General features: G+C 58.5%; 1 protein-coding gene across 2 annotated transcripts; it reads right to left on the bottom strand.

The window, feature by feature from the left end:
- Nucleotides 1–4,230: 4,230 nt before the first annotated feature.
- On the bottom strand, nt 4,231–9,904 carry EPN3 (epsin 3; the record flags this gene model as incomplete). Of its 2 annotated transcripts, XM_082860617.1 has the most annotated exons (9): nt 4,231–4,559; nt 4,767–4,997; nt 5,126–5,242; nt 5,410–5,679; nt 6,148–6,235; nt 7,177–7,302; nt 7,490–7,570; nt 8,276–8,394; nt 9,358–9,895. In XM_082860617.1, the coding sequence occupies 9 exons, from the start codon at nt 9,893–9,895 to the stop codon at nt 4,231–4,233; spliced, it is 1,899 nt and encodes a 632-aa protein (XP_082716743.1). The 2 variants fall into 2 exon arrangements, with proteins under 2 accessions (XP_082716743.1, XP_082716744.1); XM_082860618.1 differs by lacking the exon at nt 7,490–7,570 and having other exon boundaries at nt 9,358–9,904.
- Nucleotides 9,905–14,837: the final 4,933 nt, after the last annotated feature.

Below are 14,837 nucleotides of genomic sequence, written 5' to 3'. Positions count from 1 at the left end.
CCGCCCGGACGCCGCGGACAGGAAGGGAGGGCGGGAGGGAGGCTGCGAGGGGCGGGCCCGGGCACCCGACAAGCCGCGGGTGCGTCTTCGCGGGGACCGCAGGCCACGCGGCTGGTCTCCGAGCGCCGCCCGGTGGTCGACTGAGGGACTGCAGACCGGAGAGGGGGACACGAGTCTGTACACAAAACTGGGCCGTCCCGGCTGGATCTAGACCAGCTGTGGGGGTTAACCCTCTTGAGTAGAAGATGGAGGGCTGTGAGGATGCCAGGGCCGTGGAAAGCTCTGAGCCGCCTGTCATTTTATCTAACCCTAGCCCGTTTTACAAATGAGAAATGAGGCGAGAGGCAAAGGTGTGGCTTGTCCAGGCCCTCCAAGCCAGGAGCTTCGCCTTTGCTCTGCCCACCCCCGACTCCCCAGGGCCTCAAGGTCCTGCTCAAACCCCACCCCCTCCAGGAAGCCTTCCCTGAATAACAATAACGAGCCAACTTTATGTACTATCAGGTACTTTACACATGTCTCATTTGCTACATTCAGTCAACATTTATTGAGTGCCCGTCGCCTACCAGGCACTCTGTTAGGTACAACGGTGGGCAGAGGGAGACCAGGCTCCTGCTCTCGTGTTGCTCACAGTCTGATGAGGGAGGCGGAAGCCAATCAGACAACCTGGCAAATGAATGTACAACCACCCACTGTGAGAAGTACCATGACTAGGTATGACAAGGAAACTGGTCTGGTGGGAGAGACGAGGGGGGAAGGCCTCCCTAAGGAAATCACATTTGTGTAGCAGCCTTCGAAGAACAAAAGGATGGATTCTGGAGAGGGCATGGGGAAAATGCTGGGGAAGCAAGAGGAACAGATGTGCAAAGGTCCTGTGGCACAGCAGTGAGTCAGGGCTGAGGAACTGCAGAAGCCATCATGGCTGCAGGACAGAGAGCACAGGGAAGAGAGATGGTAGATGAAGTTGTGAGGCTGTGGAGGAGGAAGGCAGGGGCCAGGTCTTGAACTGTCAGCAGGAGTTTGGTTACTGATGAGAGCAGAAGAAAGCTGTGGAAGGGCTTTAATCAGGGGAATGAGCCTGCATTTTGGAAAGGTCCCTCCAGCTTCCTGGTGGAGAATGGACTGGAAGGAGACGAGAGTGAAGCAGAAGGGTTCAGAGGCCATAGCAGGACCCAGGGGAGAGCTCTGGGAGGTCTGCACCAGGCAGAGGTGGAGATGGAGAGAAGGGGTGGACTTGAGGTCAGCGGGAGAGGAAACATCGTCAGCATTGTCTATAAGGGAGAGGGGGGTGTCAAGGGTGAAGTGCAGAGTGGGGCTGGTGCTGAATGGGGGGCATTTGCTGAGGAGGGGGCACAGGGAGAGACTCAGATCATGGGTTCATGAGGTCCGTTTGGACGGTTGGTTTGAGATGTCCTTGAGATGTACGTGTGGAGATGACAAGGCTCTGGAATGCAGAGGAGGGGCTGGTGGGAGAAAGGAATCAGAGTGGCTGCTCAGTGCAGACAGTGTGGGATCACCCAGGCTGACTGCAGCGAGAGGAGAGGCACGGGCTCGGGCCTGGGCTTGAGGAGCTCAGAAGTGCACCCGTGAAAGACACAGAGGGTCATGGGAAAACCAGGAGAGGGTGTTGTCCCAGAGGCAAAGGGACAGAGAGTTACAAGGAGGGAGGGTCAGACTCAGGAGAAGCCAACTGGGATGGGACAGAAAAAGGTCCACTAGCTTCAGCAACGTGGAGGCCATTGGTGGACTTGGCAGGTGAGTTCCAGGAGGTAATGCCGACAGTAGAAGCTGATTGGAGTGGGTTGGGGTGGGGGGAAGAAAGGGCACATAGAGAGGAGGGGCACTTGATGCGAGGGGAAAGATGGAAAGACACTCTCAGGCTGGATGAGATTAATTATGGCAAATATCACAGGGAAGGATTCAGTTGAGAGAAGGCATCTGACGATGTGGAAGAGAGAGACCTCTGAGAAGCTGGGATAGTGGAGTGATGGAAGGGTTGGCAGGCGGGAGAGGCTGGTGTGTGTGCTCCCTGGACAGAATGAGGTTAGGATCAGAGAACAGGAAGCCTGGCTTTAATGTGGAGGAATTCAGGAGGATGACGAGCCCCAGAGAGTGACCAGGGGTGAGAGCAGCTGAGAGGTCAAGGGGTGGCGAGGTCGTCTTCTTGGATAATGGAATCACATAAGATTGAGCAACATCTGGATGAGAAGACCATGAGCCGTGGCACGGGAGGAATGAGGTGGAGTGCAGCCCCAGGCGGGAGGAGGCAGGACACCAGGTGGCTCCAGTCTCCAAGGAGGGAGGGGTCTTCCAGGAGAAAGACGGTCCAGAGCAAAATGGGGAGCCAGACTACCAACCTCCTCTTGGTGGGAAGCAGAACGGCACCCCTCGGGAGTCCTTAGGGAAGCGGTGTCCACAGGGAGAGCCAGTTTAGAAGAGGAGGACCCAGGCTGAGGAGGGGCGAAAGGTGGGTCAGTGGCCAAGAAGGATGGCGATCTCCCAGGTTTGTGCAGAAGATGGATGGGTCTGGGTACCGCCTGGCAAAACCAGGAATGAGAGGTATTGCAGGTTCATTCCTCATGGTTAATCTCTGAACAGGGTGGATCCTGGGCTGAATGGACACTGGCCTGGGAGAAGCCACACAGCAACCTCCCAAGGAAGGAACTCTTGTTCCCATTTGACAAGTAAGGAAATGGAGGCGCAGTCATAGAGAGGTTAAGTAATTTACTCAAGGTCAGGGAGCGTAACCACTTATTACTAAGTGATTACTAAGTGCAAACCTTAGAGCAGTTTTGAATGCTGTCGGTCTGACTCCTAAGTAGATGCTCTTGTCCACTCTGCCTGTAACAGGTGCAGCAGGACTGACTCCCTCCAAAGAAACAAAGCAGCGCCTTTCCCCACCCCCACCTTAGGAAGGAGACCAGCACTGTGTCCTCCCCCACCAACTTTGGTGTTTCTGGCCTATGGAAGGCCATTTTACCCCAGGCCTTTGGCCTGCTGCCTTCAGAGCCAGACCCTGAGCACGGAAGACACATCAGTGCCCAGTGGTTGGAGAGCATTGAGTAGAAGAGAAGTGAGAGTCACCACGGTGGCCCTCAGAATGAGGTACCAGGCCCTGCTCCTCCCCTTGGTTTCTCAGACCCCACACAAGCCCCCCAGGAGGGATCATGGCTGAAATTGAGTTTCTTGCCAGTCCTGGTGAAAAGACGAGAGGAGTAAGAGCCAGATGTAAGGTGATTCAGTAAAACAAAGGATCGTGGGGGCTCTTGGATCCGGCTTGCCTGCCCCACTGAGCTCTGAGCTCCTGGAGGCTGCGGGCTTAGCAACTCTTGAATCCCTCCCAGAGGAGCCTAGCACTCTGTCCACAGCAGCCAGTCAGTATTTGTGAATTAAATCTGGGGCCCAGGGTGCGAGCTCAGAGCTGTGGAGCCAGATCCCCTGACTCTGAATCGCAGCCCCACTCTGCTAGCTTTGTGACTTTGAGCATGCCATTTAACCTCTCTGAACCTCACCTATAAAGAGGGAGCAGGGCCAAGGGCCTTGCACTTGATCTAACGCTCTGCTTCTCCCGTTTTGACATTCTTAACCCAATTTTGAACAAGCGGCCCCCACGTTTGCATTTTGCACAAATTATGTAGCCATTCCTCAGTGGGAGTAATATTATCTACCTCAGAACATCGATGCAAGGATTAAATGAAATAATCTGTCTGAAGTGCTTAGCACATAACGAGTGCGCAAGGGAACAATTGTCTATTGTCCCTTGCTATTAGAGCATCCCCCGCGCCGATGTGTGATAAATGGTTGAATGAATGAGAGTCTGGGGAGCATGTGGAAGCGAAGGTGCCAGGCTGAGGGTGCTGTACAGGAAGTGGGAGCATTTTTGTGCCCCACATTGTGGAGCAGTCGTTCCCACGGCAGCCGGTGATTCGTGCTGTGGTCCGGGCCTGGCCGCCACGCCCGGCAAAAAGTCCACTTGGTGAGACCTGAGGACGTGGGTTCCAGTCTTTATTACGAGGCGTGGTCTCGGCCCCAGTGAAGTCGTCAGTGGGATGCGGAGGCCAGCGAGCAGCATCTGCGCCGGCCTCGGGGCGGAGTCTCAGCCTCCCTTCCTTCCCGGGGTGGGTCCTGGCGTGGCAGCCCCGCCCACTCACGTCAGGGGGCGTGGCCCAGCGCCGTCCACGTGGGGCGGGGCCTCACGCGCACGCGCCCGCCCGCCGGAGGCGGGGGCGTTGCTCAGAGGAAAGGGTTGGTGCTGGCCTGCGGGGGTTGGTTGAGCAGCCCGGCGGAGCCTGAGATGGGCAGCAGAGGCTGCGGCAGGCTCCCAGGGGACGGCGGCGTGAAGGCGCGGGCTTGGGGGAAGACGCTGACCGAGGCGGGGAGGGTCACGCTGGCCGGCACGCTGCTAAGCGGGAGGGGCAGGGAGGCGCTGTAGGTCATGGAGCCGCCGACCGGCCCACTGGCCGCCAGGCCCAGCGCTGGCGACCCGGTGCGCATCTGGTTCAGGGTCGGCCTGCCCTGGTCGCCCCCGCCGAACGGGTTGGTGGGGGATGGAGTGCTGAAACCTGCGGAACGAGATTGGGTTGGGGGACTTGGAGCGGGCCAGGGGCACATAGCCCTAAGTGGGGAAGGGGCAAGGTGGCCAGATCTGGGGTCTTAGAAATAGGGAAGAGCTAAGATTTTAGGGCAGGGTCTGGGCTGTAAAGGAAGAGACGGAGAGAGAGCAGGGGACCCCAGTGTTGAGACCCAGCAGGGACGAGGGGGTGTCCTACCTGTTAGGAAGGGGTTCCGGGTCTTTGCAGCCTGGGGCGCCTTGACTAATGAGTCAAGGTTGACCAAGGAGGAGGCCGAGGGCCCCAGGAAGGACTCAGGAGTCCGGCGCGCTGGGGTGTCCTTGCTGGGCTGGGTTAGTGCTTCCCCCAGCACATCCAGGTCAAAGGCATCTGGCTCCTTTGTGCCATTTTGCTTGGAACTGGGGTCGGGGTCTCCAAACAGGTCCAGCTCTGGAATAGAAATGATAAAGCTCACTGGTAGGGAGAGTGAGTGGTCTCTCTGAGAGGAAGAAGGCAGAGGCCAGCTCGGGGTGGGCCCCTCCTTCCCCAGAGCTGCACATTCCCTGACTCCTGCTTACCCACAGGACTGCTGGGCTTCCCGGAGGGCAGGGCCTGGGCACACTCTAGCCCCTCCTTGGTCTCTGTGGATACTGGAGGCTTGGCAAATGGGTCAAAGGTCGAGGCACCGTCCAGCACTAGCCCAGGAGGAAAAGGGAGATGAGATGGGTTGGCAGAAGGGCAGGCACTGGGCTGATCCCTTTCCAGGCAAGCTGCCCTCTTAACACAGGATCTCTTGCCCCTTGGCACTGGAGGTAAGGGGACCCAGCATCCCCTCAGCCACACCCCCTGGCCCTCCACTTACCAGGTGTGTTGGAGGTCTCCACCAACGCCCCCCAGGGGTCGGCCCCAGTGTTGAGGAGTTTGTGGCGGGGGGAGTTCTGTGCCCAGGAGTCTGTGGGGGGTGGTCCAGCAGGCGGCACTGGGGTCCGGCCCCAGGGCTCAGAGGAGGAGAACATAGGGGGCAAGCTCCAGGGTTGGCTCTGGGACAGGATGCTTCCTGAGCGGACTGGAGACCAGGGGTCTGCCGAAGGCCCCCAGGACGAGCCACTGGGCTCTGTGCTGGGCCTGAGACCTGAAATGGGGACAGCACAGATGTGACCCCAGGCTCACTCAAATCCCCAGTCCAGGGCCTTCCCAGTTACCCAGAGCAATGTGGGAGGCGGACTCATTTCATAGATGGGATGCTGACTCAGGACTACCCAGCAAGCTGGAGCCCATATTCAGCAACTTATTCCAGGATTCTGCACCCCCAGGGCATAGGCAGCTCAGGCCACATTCCCAGTCAGGGACAGGCTGGGCCAGGAAACCCAGGGTGACCAGAAGCAACAAGAGAACGTTTCTGAGTTTCCCATGAGCTGAGTTCCTCGGATGTGCCCCCTCCCTCACTACAACCCCAAGACACAGAGGAAACTGAGGCTCAGAGAGGTGCAGTGCTTGCCCAGTGGCCCTCACCTGTGGGAAGGGGATGCCAGCAAGTGGCTGGGAAGGAAGGGGCTCTCTGGGGCCAGCCTGGGAGCCCCTTGCAGCCCTGCATGCCCACCTGGGATGTCCCATGGGTCCGCAGAACAGTGTGTGGAGGGCAGGGCCGGGGCTGGTGCGAAGATATCCACCAAGTCCAGGATGGAGGACTGCTGGGGGCAGAGGCGGCCATGCTCAGGAGAGGGTGGGACCTGGAGGAAGGGCGGGCCCTGACCTGTCATCCTCACTCCAGCTCATTCTCTCCTTTATTCATTCCACAAACATCTATTAATGGTCCCTCGCCTCTGCACAGCGCTTTCCAGTTTATGTTTCCTCATCTGTTTAGTGTCTGATCTTCAGAACAACCTGTGCTGTGGGTAGGGAAGATGGTGGGGTGCCCATTTTACAGATGTGCCAGCTGGAGCCCAGAGAGGGGAATCAAATTAGCCACATAGCCAGGGAGAGGCAGAGCTGGGACAGAAGGCAGGCCTGCCCGACGCTTTCCTCAGCTGTCCTGCCCCTCGGCCCATCAGTGGTAAGAGACATTTTATGATGAGCCTACTTCTATAAGTCAGTGTCCAAGAAAAATTGGCCACAATGAGCCTTGGCAGAAAGGGTACAGAGACACCCCAGGGATAGCACGGACAGCTTTGGAAGGTCGCCTTGCTACCAACAGCTACCCACTCCTCCCTCTTGGAAAGTGTGTGTATGAGCCCAAGATGTTTTCAGCACCATAGGCCCGAGGCCACCCCCAGTCTTGACCCACAGTAGCATATGATCCTAGAGCGTCAGAGCCAGAACTGTCCAACAAGCCCACTGTATGGAGGAGGAAACTGAGGCCAAGACAATGACAGTGCGGCCAAGTCATTAAGTGGCAGCAAATCCAGGAACCTCAGATCAGGGTTCTCTGCATCCCACTTTGCCACCAGTTCAGTCATCAGCCCATGCATGACGGGACTTGGGTCTGCTAAACCCCCTCCACCCCTATTTTCATTGAGTTAACACTACTTAGTGCTCACTAGATACCAAGCACTGTTCTACACTCTTTACAGATATTTAACGCAACTCATTTCCCAGGTTCTGCCAGCCCCCAGCCCCCAGTCCCCTCTACCTGGGTGGTTTTCAGCTTCTCCTCCTCTCTCTCTTCTCTTTCGGGCTCTCTGTCCCGACGACGGTGGGGTCCGGCCCCAGCACCATTCGCCACAGGGGAGTCATCTCCCCGCCAGGACCTCACCTCCTGCAGAAGGAAAGCGTGAGCAGCCCAGGCTGGACTTGAGGGGACCTTGGCTGGAGTCAAGAGTGTAGGGTGGGAGGCGCCGAGAGGTCAGGGGCAGCAGGACCACCACGGGGAGGGGGAAGAGCCTAGTTAGTGCCCGCGTAGCACCTCCACCAGCAGCAGCAGCAGCACAGGAGGCCCGGCCCACTACCTTCTGCTCCTGCCGGCTCAGGTGCAGAGCCAGCTGCAGCTGCAGGTCCTCGTCCCTGTGGGAGGCTGGGGGGACCGGCTGCGAGGGAGGGAGAGAGGGGTGAACTTGGCCCAGTGTTCCCACTCCTGGGCCGAAGGGCAGCATCGCCCTGTGCCGGTAAGGGCAGTGGAGAGAGGAATGCCCACCCTGAGTGGGTGTGGGCAGCCTGCCCCCAGACAGCAGTATGGGTGTGGTCTTCTCCCTGCCCGAATCTGGATCTGAGATGCAGTTTAAAAATCAGGAAGATTCATCCTTCTCTTCTGGGTCCCCTGAGTGCTCTCCAAGCCCTGCTGTGCGAGGCCACCTGTGTCCTGCCAGGTCTGCCTGGATCCACAGAGGCGATGGCAGAGAGGAGGCTATCAGGGAGGCTGTCCCTGCCCCCCATAAGGACAGCTGATGGGGGGGGCAGCATATTTCTGTGTCTCCTAGGAAGGTGTTTGTCAGCACACTCACCCCTTCCCCTCCATGAGGCGATAGCAGGCCCATGAGACAAACGGTACTGCCAACCTACCACACACACACTACCCCTTCCAGGCCCAGCTGGAGAGGACTGGGGGTGGGGAGACAGACCCCAACCCCAGTAACCCAACCCAAGGCACACAGGTGCTGTGCTGTCCTTGGGAGCAGGACTAGGGCTTTGGGGACCAGAGTAGGAGAGCCTAAGAATCAAAGGTGTGGGGCATCCAGGCACCCATCCCTCCTCCAGTTCCCTCCGCCCCCCGGCTGCCCCAGGAGGCGTCTTACCTTCTCAGCCTCCTCGCGGCTCATGGCCAGGGCCAGCTGCAGCTGCAGCTCCTCTTCTCCTGACGTCTGGGGCCGGGCCTGCTCTAGGTCGGAGGTGTAGCGGGGAGATGAGGAGGAGGCTGCAACGACCAACCATCCGTCGTGGCTTCCGTAACCACACAGGGACCCATAGGCTCCCCTGCCCGCCTCTTGCCGGGAAGCTAAGGCTCAGACAGGGAAACTGAGAGGGAAGGGAACAACTGGCAGTCGCGGGCCCCAGAGGGCCAGGCAGTGTGCTCGGCACTTTCTCTAAGGTTTCCATTCCACCCCGATAAAAGAGCCCAATCCCTCCTTTACAGACTCGCAACAGCTCTAAGGGGTGCCTGGCTAGGGTCCTGCAGCAAGACTTGAACCCAGGTCCCCTGACTCAAGTTCCTGGACTCTTACAGCTGCGCCCCACCCAGCTTGGGGTCAAGTGCGGTGGGAGGGGGAGAGGTTCCAGTCACGGTCACAGCTCTCCAGGCTCTCAGCCTACTGTCAAGGAGGGCCATCCTGAGCGCCCCCAGATCAGGAAAGCGCCTCCCTTCGAGATAGGAGAGTTGAGAATGCTCTGCAGCCGCCCCCGTTTCCAAGGGCCCTCTAGCGGGGGGACCAAGGAGGATGCCCTTAGCAGCACCACGCGCTGTGTGTCTGTGCACAGGGCCGAGGTCTCCTTTAATTCTCAAATTGAACAACTGAGGCAAACAGAATTATCCCTACTTTACAGACGAGGAAACTGAGGTCCAGAGAGCTGGTTGTCTAGATCACGTGGCTTGGAAGGGGCAGAATAAGGACTGCTACTCCAGAGCCTATGCTTCCGCCACCACGCCCCTACCAGACAGCGAATTAACGGTAACAAACCTATAAATAACATCATTGTTCGCGCTGACTTGTCGGGCACCTACTATGTGCGGGCCTTGGGCCTCGCACGTCAACCTCTTTATCTCACGGAATCCTCACACATCCCTCTGAGGTGGGGATTCTTATCCACAGCTGGGGTCACAGAGCCAGGGTCAGAACTCGGGCTGCCTCTCTGTCCCCAGCCACGCCCTGGGCTCACTCACAGTTGTAGGAGGACGGGGAACCGCGGGCACGGCTGAAGCCCAGCTGCCCGCTGCCGATGCCCGTGCCCTCCAACGCCATGCGCTCCTTGGTCTTGAGGGCGTGGGTTCGCTCCTGCCGGAGGCGCTCCTCGTCCTTGAGCAGGGCCATCACCTGCTTGACCTTCTCGCGCACGTTGACACCCTGGTCCTTGCCATCGCGGTCGATGTACTGGAAGTCCTTGAGCGTCTGGATGGTGTAGAGGTTCTCCCGGCACTGGTGGGCCACCCGCTCGGAGCCTGTCTTGAGCAGGTAGTCCAGCAGCGTCAGCGCCTTGTACACGTGCCGCCAGTTCTTGCCGCTGTCATTGAGCCGCCGCCACAGCATGCCCATGACCTCGGCAAAGGCCACCGTGTTGAAGGTCAGATCGGCAATCTCCGACATGAGCGAGCTGGGCGGACCCCACGGGTCATTGCTAGTGGCCTCGCGCACCTTGATCTCCGCTTCCGAGTAGTTGTGCACGATGTTCTTCACCTGGCGCCGCAGCGCTGATGTCGTCATGGCTGGGGACTTGGAGATGGGCGGCCCCCGCCCCAGCCGCAGGTGGAGGGCCGAGGAGGGCCACCGTCGTCGTCGTCGAGAGGTCACGGTCTCCAAGGGTGGGCCGCCGTGCTCTCAGCAGGGCGGCTGTGTCCTTGGCTTCCACATGGGTCTGAGGAAGAGAGGGCCTGGAACTTAGGAGCAATGGGCCACCTTGCTGGCCACTCAGCCAGCGACTAAAGCCCTGGCCAGGGTGTCCCTGTCACCAGGAACAGCCTTCGGCAGGCACTCATTTTTATTTTTTTTATTTTACTTATTATTCAGCAGGTACTTCTAACTTTGCATGCTCACTAATCTTTACAATCACACCTACAAAGACATTATTACCTCCGTTCGAAGATGGGGAAAGTTTGAGAGAAAGATTAAATGACTTGTCCGAGATCACAGAGCTGGTGAATGCGGAACCAGGACTAACCCAGGTAGACATGCTCCACAGTCTTTGCTCTTAGTTTAGGGACACGAAAGTGACCCCCCAGGAATGCCTACTTGTCTTGCTTCTACTTCACTACCTCTGTTTCTGCTGGGATCTGCCTTAAGACCTATCCTTTCCAACTTCTCCATCCTCACTTTGCTCTCTTCTTATACTGTTAATTTTTTTTTTTTTTTTTTTTTGCAGTACGCGGGCCTCTCACTGTTGTGGCCTCTCCTGTTGCAGAGCACAGTCTCCGGACGCGGAGGCTCAGCGGCCATGGCTCACGGGCCCAGCCTCCGCAGCATGTGGGATCCTCCCGGACCGGGGCACGAACCCGTGTCCCCTGCATCGGCAGGCGGACTCTCAACCACTGCGCCACCAGGGAAGCCCTATACTGTTAATTTTTGTAGCTTGATCCATTCAACACCAATTTCCTGGGGACTTCTCTGAGCCAGGCTCTATGGCAAGCATAGAGTACACGTCTTGGCCCACACACATCCACTTGAGAGGGTGCAGGCAGTCACAGTCCAGCATGGGAGTGCAGAGGAGCACAGGAGACCCAAGCTAGGAAAATCAGGAGAGCCTTCCCAGAGGAGGTGACGGCTGAGCTGATCCGAGATTCAAAGTGAAGAGTGAGGAGGAGTGAGGCAGCAAGGCAAGGAAGGAGCATCTGGGGGAGGCTGCCTCCCAAAGAGGCCCCATTGTACACACCAGAGCACCGAGGCCAGAGAGGGCTATGGCGTGCCCATAGTCACACAGTATGTAGGTGGCAGAGCCGGGACTAACACCTAGGTGTCCAGAATACGAATCCAACACCTAGGTGTCCAGAATACGAATTCAATTGATTCATCTGATTGCTTTATTGCCTCAGTCCCACCTTCTCAGCCAGAATGAAAACTCCCTGAGGGCAAGGCCAGTCTGGGCTCCCCAAACCCCCAAGGCCCTGGGCACGTGGTAGACCTCTGATCTCCCAGCTGAGGGAAGATTAGAGCCAGCCCACAGCCTCAGGACCAGGCCATCAGCTAAAAGCACACCCAGGCCCAAGACAGAGAAAGGTTCTCCCAGGGCCCTACCAGAAACCAAAACCCGAATCCCCCTGCCACCACCATTCCTCTGGTGTGGAGACACACACACACACACACACACACACACACACACACTCTCTCTCTCTCTCTCTCTCTCTCTCTCTCTCTCTCTCTCTCTCTCTCTCTCTCGCTGGACCTGGCCTCCACCCAAACCCCCCACCAACAGCAACCATGGAGACTGCACCTCTCAGCTCTACCCTAGGACCCAGCAGGAGTCAGAAAGAGCCTGTCGACCCCTGCCCCCCATCTCAACTCTCCCTCCAGCCAGCCCTGCTAACCTGGGCTCAGTTCAAAGCCTTGGAAGTTTTCATCAGGGCCCGCGTGCCTGGGAGAGCTTGGACCCAGAGGGTAGGACCTTGTGGGGGCACAGACGGGACGGAGAGTGCTGGCTGAAAGCGGGCTTACCTTCTCTCTGCTGCCTTTCTGTCCCGGCAGTGGCGGGCCTTCTGTGGGATGCCACAGCCAGCACTTGTTTAACGCCTGCCCTCTCCCTCACTAGTGACTCAGACCTGTCTTTACCTCCCCAGCCTGTGGGCTGGCGGGTGGCAAGAGTCAAGGTGAGAAATAATTGTGCCCTAGAGCCCACCGAGCGCACGCCCCTCCCAGCACTGGCCACTGAAACCAGCAGAACTAGTCGGGCATCCTGACTCCACCAGGAGCCCTACCAGGGCCGCCCTGGCCCTCCTAACCGGCCAGCATAGTAGAAGGGGGACCTCAGTGTGGGCCCTGAGGCTCTGCCTGAACTTTCTGCTAGAAGGTGGGAATGGAGGAGGCTTCTCCACACGCCTCTGACTGAGCTGAGGGAAGGGAGGGGTCAGAGACACCGGGACGCCCCGCCCCCACTGAAGTGTAAGGGGACCAGGTAGGGAGGAAGAGAGGGCAGGGTGAGGCCAAGGGAGCACCGAGGGGAGGGAGAAGGAGAGGAAGGAACGCGGGAGGGGGTGGCCGGGAGAGCTGCCAGCGGTGTTATAAGCAAAGGGTTTTATCGAACACAATATGCCCAGAAATAAAAGGGAGTGAAACAGAAACCCAGCAGCCGATAAGGCGGCAGTGGCAGCGGCGGCAGCCGGGCAGCCGGGTATGGAATTACTGCAGTGACCTTGAGCCAGACCCTGTCAGGTGGAGGGAAGGACACTGAGAAGGCCAGGCCGAGAGGCCAATTCAGAGATGGGGAGAGGGTGGGGGAGGCGGGAGGCAGGAGGCAGGAGGGTACGGGCTGGGGGATGGGAGAAGGGCCAGCAGGGGGCGGGGCAGGCCATGGCGGCAAGAGCATCCGCTCTCTCCGATGTTTGGGGTACCAAGAAGAGCTTTACAAGGGATGGGAGACTGCTCTTCTCAGGGCCCACAGTGCTGGCGGATCTGTCAGGACTAAGGCAGCAGATGGCATTCCCAGAGCGGGGATTCAGGGAGACGGGAGGAACCCAGATATGTTGAGTCGCGTGCATGCGTTTACCCAGAGACTGTGCCCCCGTGGGCCCGCACCCCTTCCCATCCTCTGCTAAGGCGGATCTAGTGCCAGGCCCTTCCCCCCATCAGGTCCAGCTTGGGCAGTGGGGGGAGTGGCAGTGCGCTAACTCTTGCTGCAGGAGGGACAAGAGGAGTGACCCTAGCTCTAAGCTTAAGTCAGCCCAAAGGTGGATGTGTCTTGGGGGCACTGGAGTTGGGTGGGGGCTGTCCTGAGGCTACAGGAGCAACAGGGGCTGAGGAGGAGTGGGCAGGAGTCTGTGCGGAATGCCACCAAAGATGCTAGTCCCAGGATGAGGAGCGAGCCCTAGGAGGCCCCCTTCTTGGGGGCTGTAGGGAGGGAGGGGCGGCAGGCAAGATGCCTCCAGGTTCCTCTGTGACCCTGCCCTCCTCGCCCTTCTCCCGGGGACCTGGAAGGGAGACTAAGCCCCAAGCCTTTCATGCCAGGCACCACAGCTGATGACGGGAGCTTACCTCCAGTGCAGGCTCCCTTGGCCCCAGCCCCGGGACCACGAGCAGCCTCTGCAGTGACCCTCCGACCTGCGCAGCAGGGGGATGGTACAGCCTCGGGAGTATCCCCAGAGCCATCCACCACGGACCCTCGTCCTGGAGACCAACCCTCTCCCAGGAGGCACAGACCCCTCGGAAGGGCGGCTCAGGGTCCCCAGAATGGGCGGCTGCTCTGCCTCCTGCCTGCTTGTCTTCTGGACGCCAGACAGCACTCAGGAGGAAAGTTGCTCAGCTGGCCAGGCAGGTCTGCCTCAGCAGTAACAGGACACAGGAGGAAGTGCAGGGCACGTTAACCCCTTCCTGCTGGCCAGGCAGGCAGCACCTTCAGAGGTGGGAGGCCTGCCTGCTGGCTGTCCCCAGGAGGTGCAGCTCTGGAGCCAGTGCTGGTGACCCACTCCCACTCTGCGGTGAGTTAACCCTTCCTCTGCCTCCTCAGGGGAAATGAAGGGTGGGGAGGGGAGGCTCCAACACTCACCCCACCCCTATATTCCTCCTCTGAGCCAAGACCACCATTCCCTGGGGCTGGCCCTTTGGTGGAGTACTGCCTTGCGTGGGTTTCCATCTGGTCCCCTCGGCAACCCTGAAGGGTGCATCAGGACTTCAGGCACAGCGCCCTCTCCGCGTCTCTGACACGGGATCAGATCGGAATGCCCTGCTCTCCCCAAACCTCCTCCCATGTCTCAACTGGAGGATGCTTGAGGCCCATGAGGTCCTTATCAGAAGCACCAAATGCAAAACCAAGTGGGTAGGAGACTGTAGCCACTCTTCAGGTCTCCCCCTCTCCCTTCTGCTGCATCAGCATTTAAGGCCCATAAGCCCACCGCTAGCAAAGTTGTTCTTCAAACTCTGGGAGCCTGGGGCCCACTCTGTACAGGCAGCCTGGCCCAGAATGATTATTACTGACAGAGGAGAATTTATGGTGCTGAGTCTGAGCTGACAGCATGTTTCTTTGCAAGAGTCATCTCTCATCCACTTCATATTTCTCTGAGCAAGGGAGGGAGCAGAAAGTCCAGAGGCTGTTTTTAAGGTAGAAAAAATGGCTCAAAGAGGCCAGGTGGCTCGGCATGGGGAGGGGGATAAGCAGGCTAGAATCCAGAATAATTTCTGGCTGATGACAAAGGTATCTGGCCTTTAGGGTTTAAGGGTGTGGTAGCATGATCCTCAGGGACTGGGACGAGGCCCTTGGACCCAGTGGAAGTGTGAGGACCTCAGGGACCCAGGTCCCATGGTGTCTAGTTCCCCTCCTAGTCACACACTGTGTCATTCTTGGTGATGACACTTTGGGAAGACCTGGCTCCGGGAAGATGACCCCAAAAGTGTAGGTCAACAAAGGCCAGAGGCAGGGGCTACGAGGGGTGATGCTCTCTGTCCTGTCACCTGCTTCATTCCTTGTCCTGCTGCCAACTTGCTCTTCCACTCCTCATCCCACATA

This window comes from Leucopleurus acutus (genome assembly GCF_964270905.1).
Source record: "Leucopleurus acutus genome assembly, chromosome: 19".
NCBI lineage: Eukaryota > Metazoa > Chordata > Mammalia > Artiodactyla > Delphinidae > Leucopleurus > Leucopleurus acutus.
This window is presented reverse-complemented; position numbering and strand designations above follow the sequence as displayed.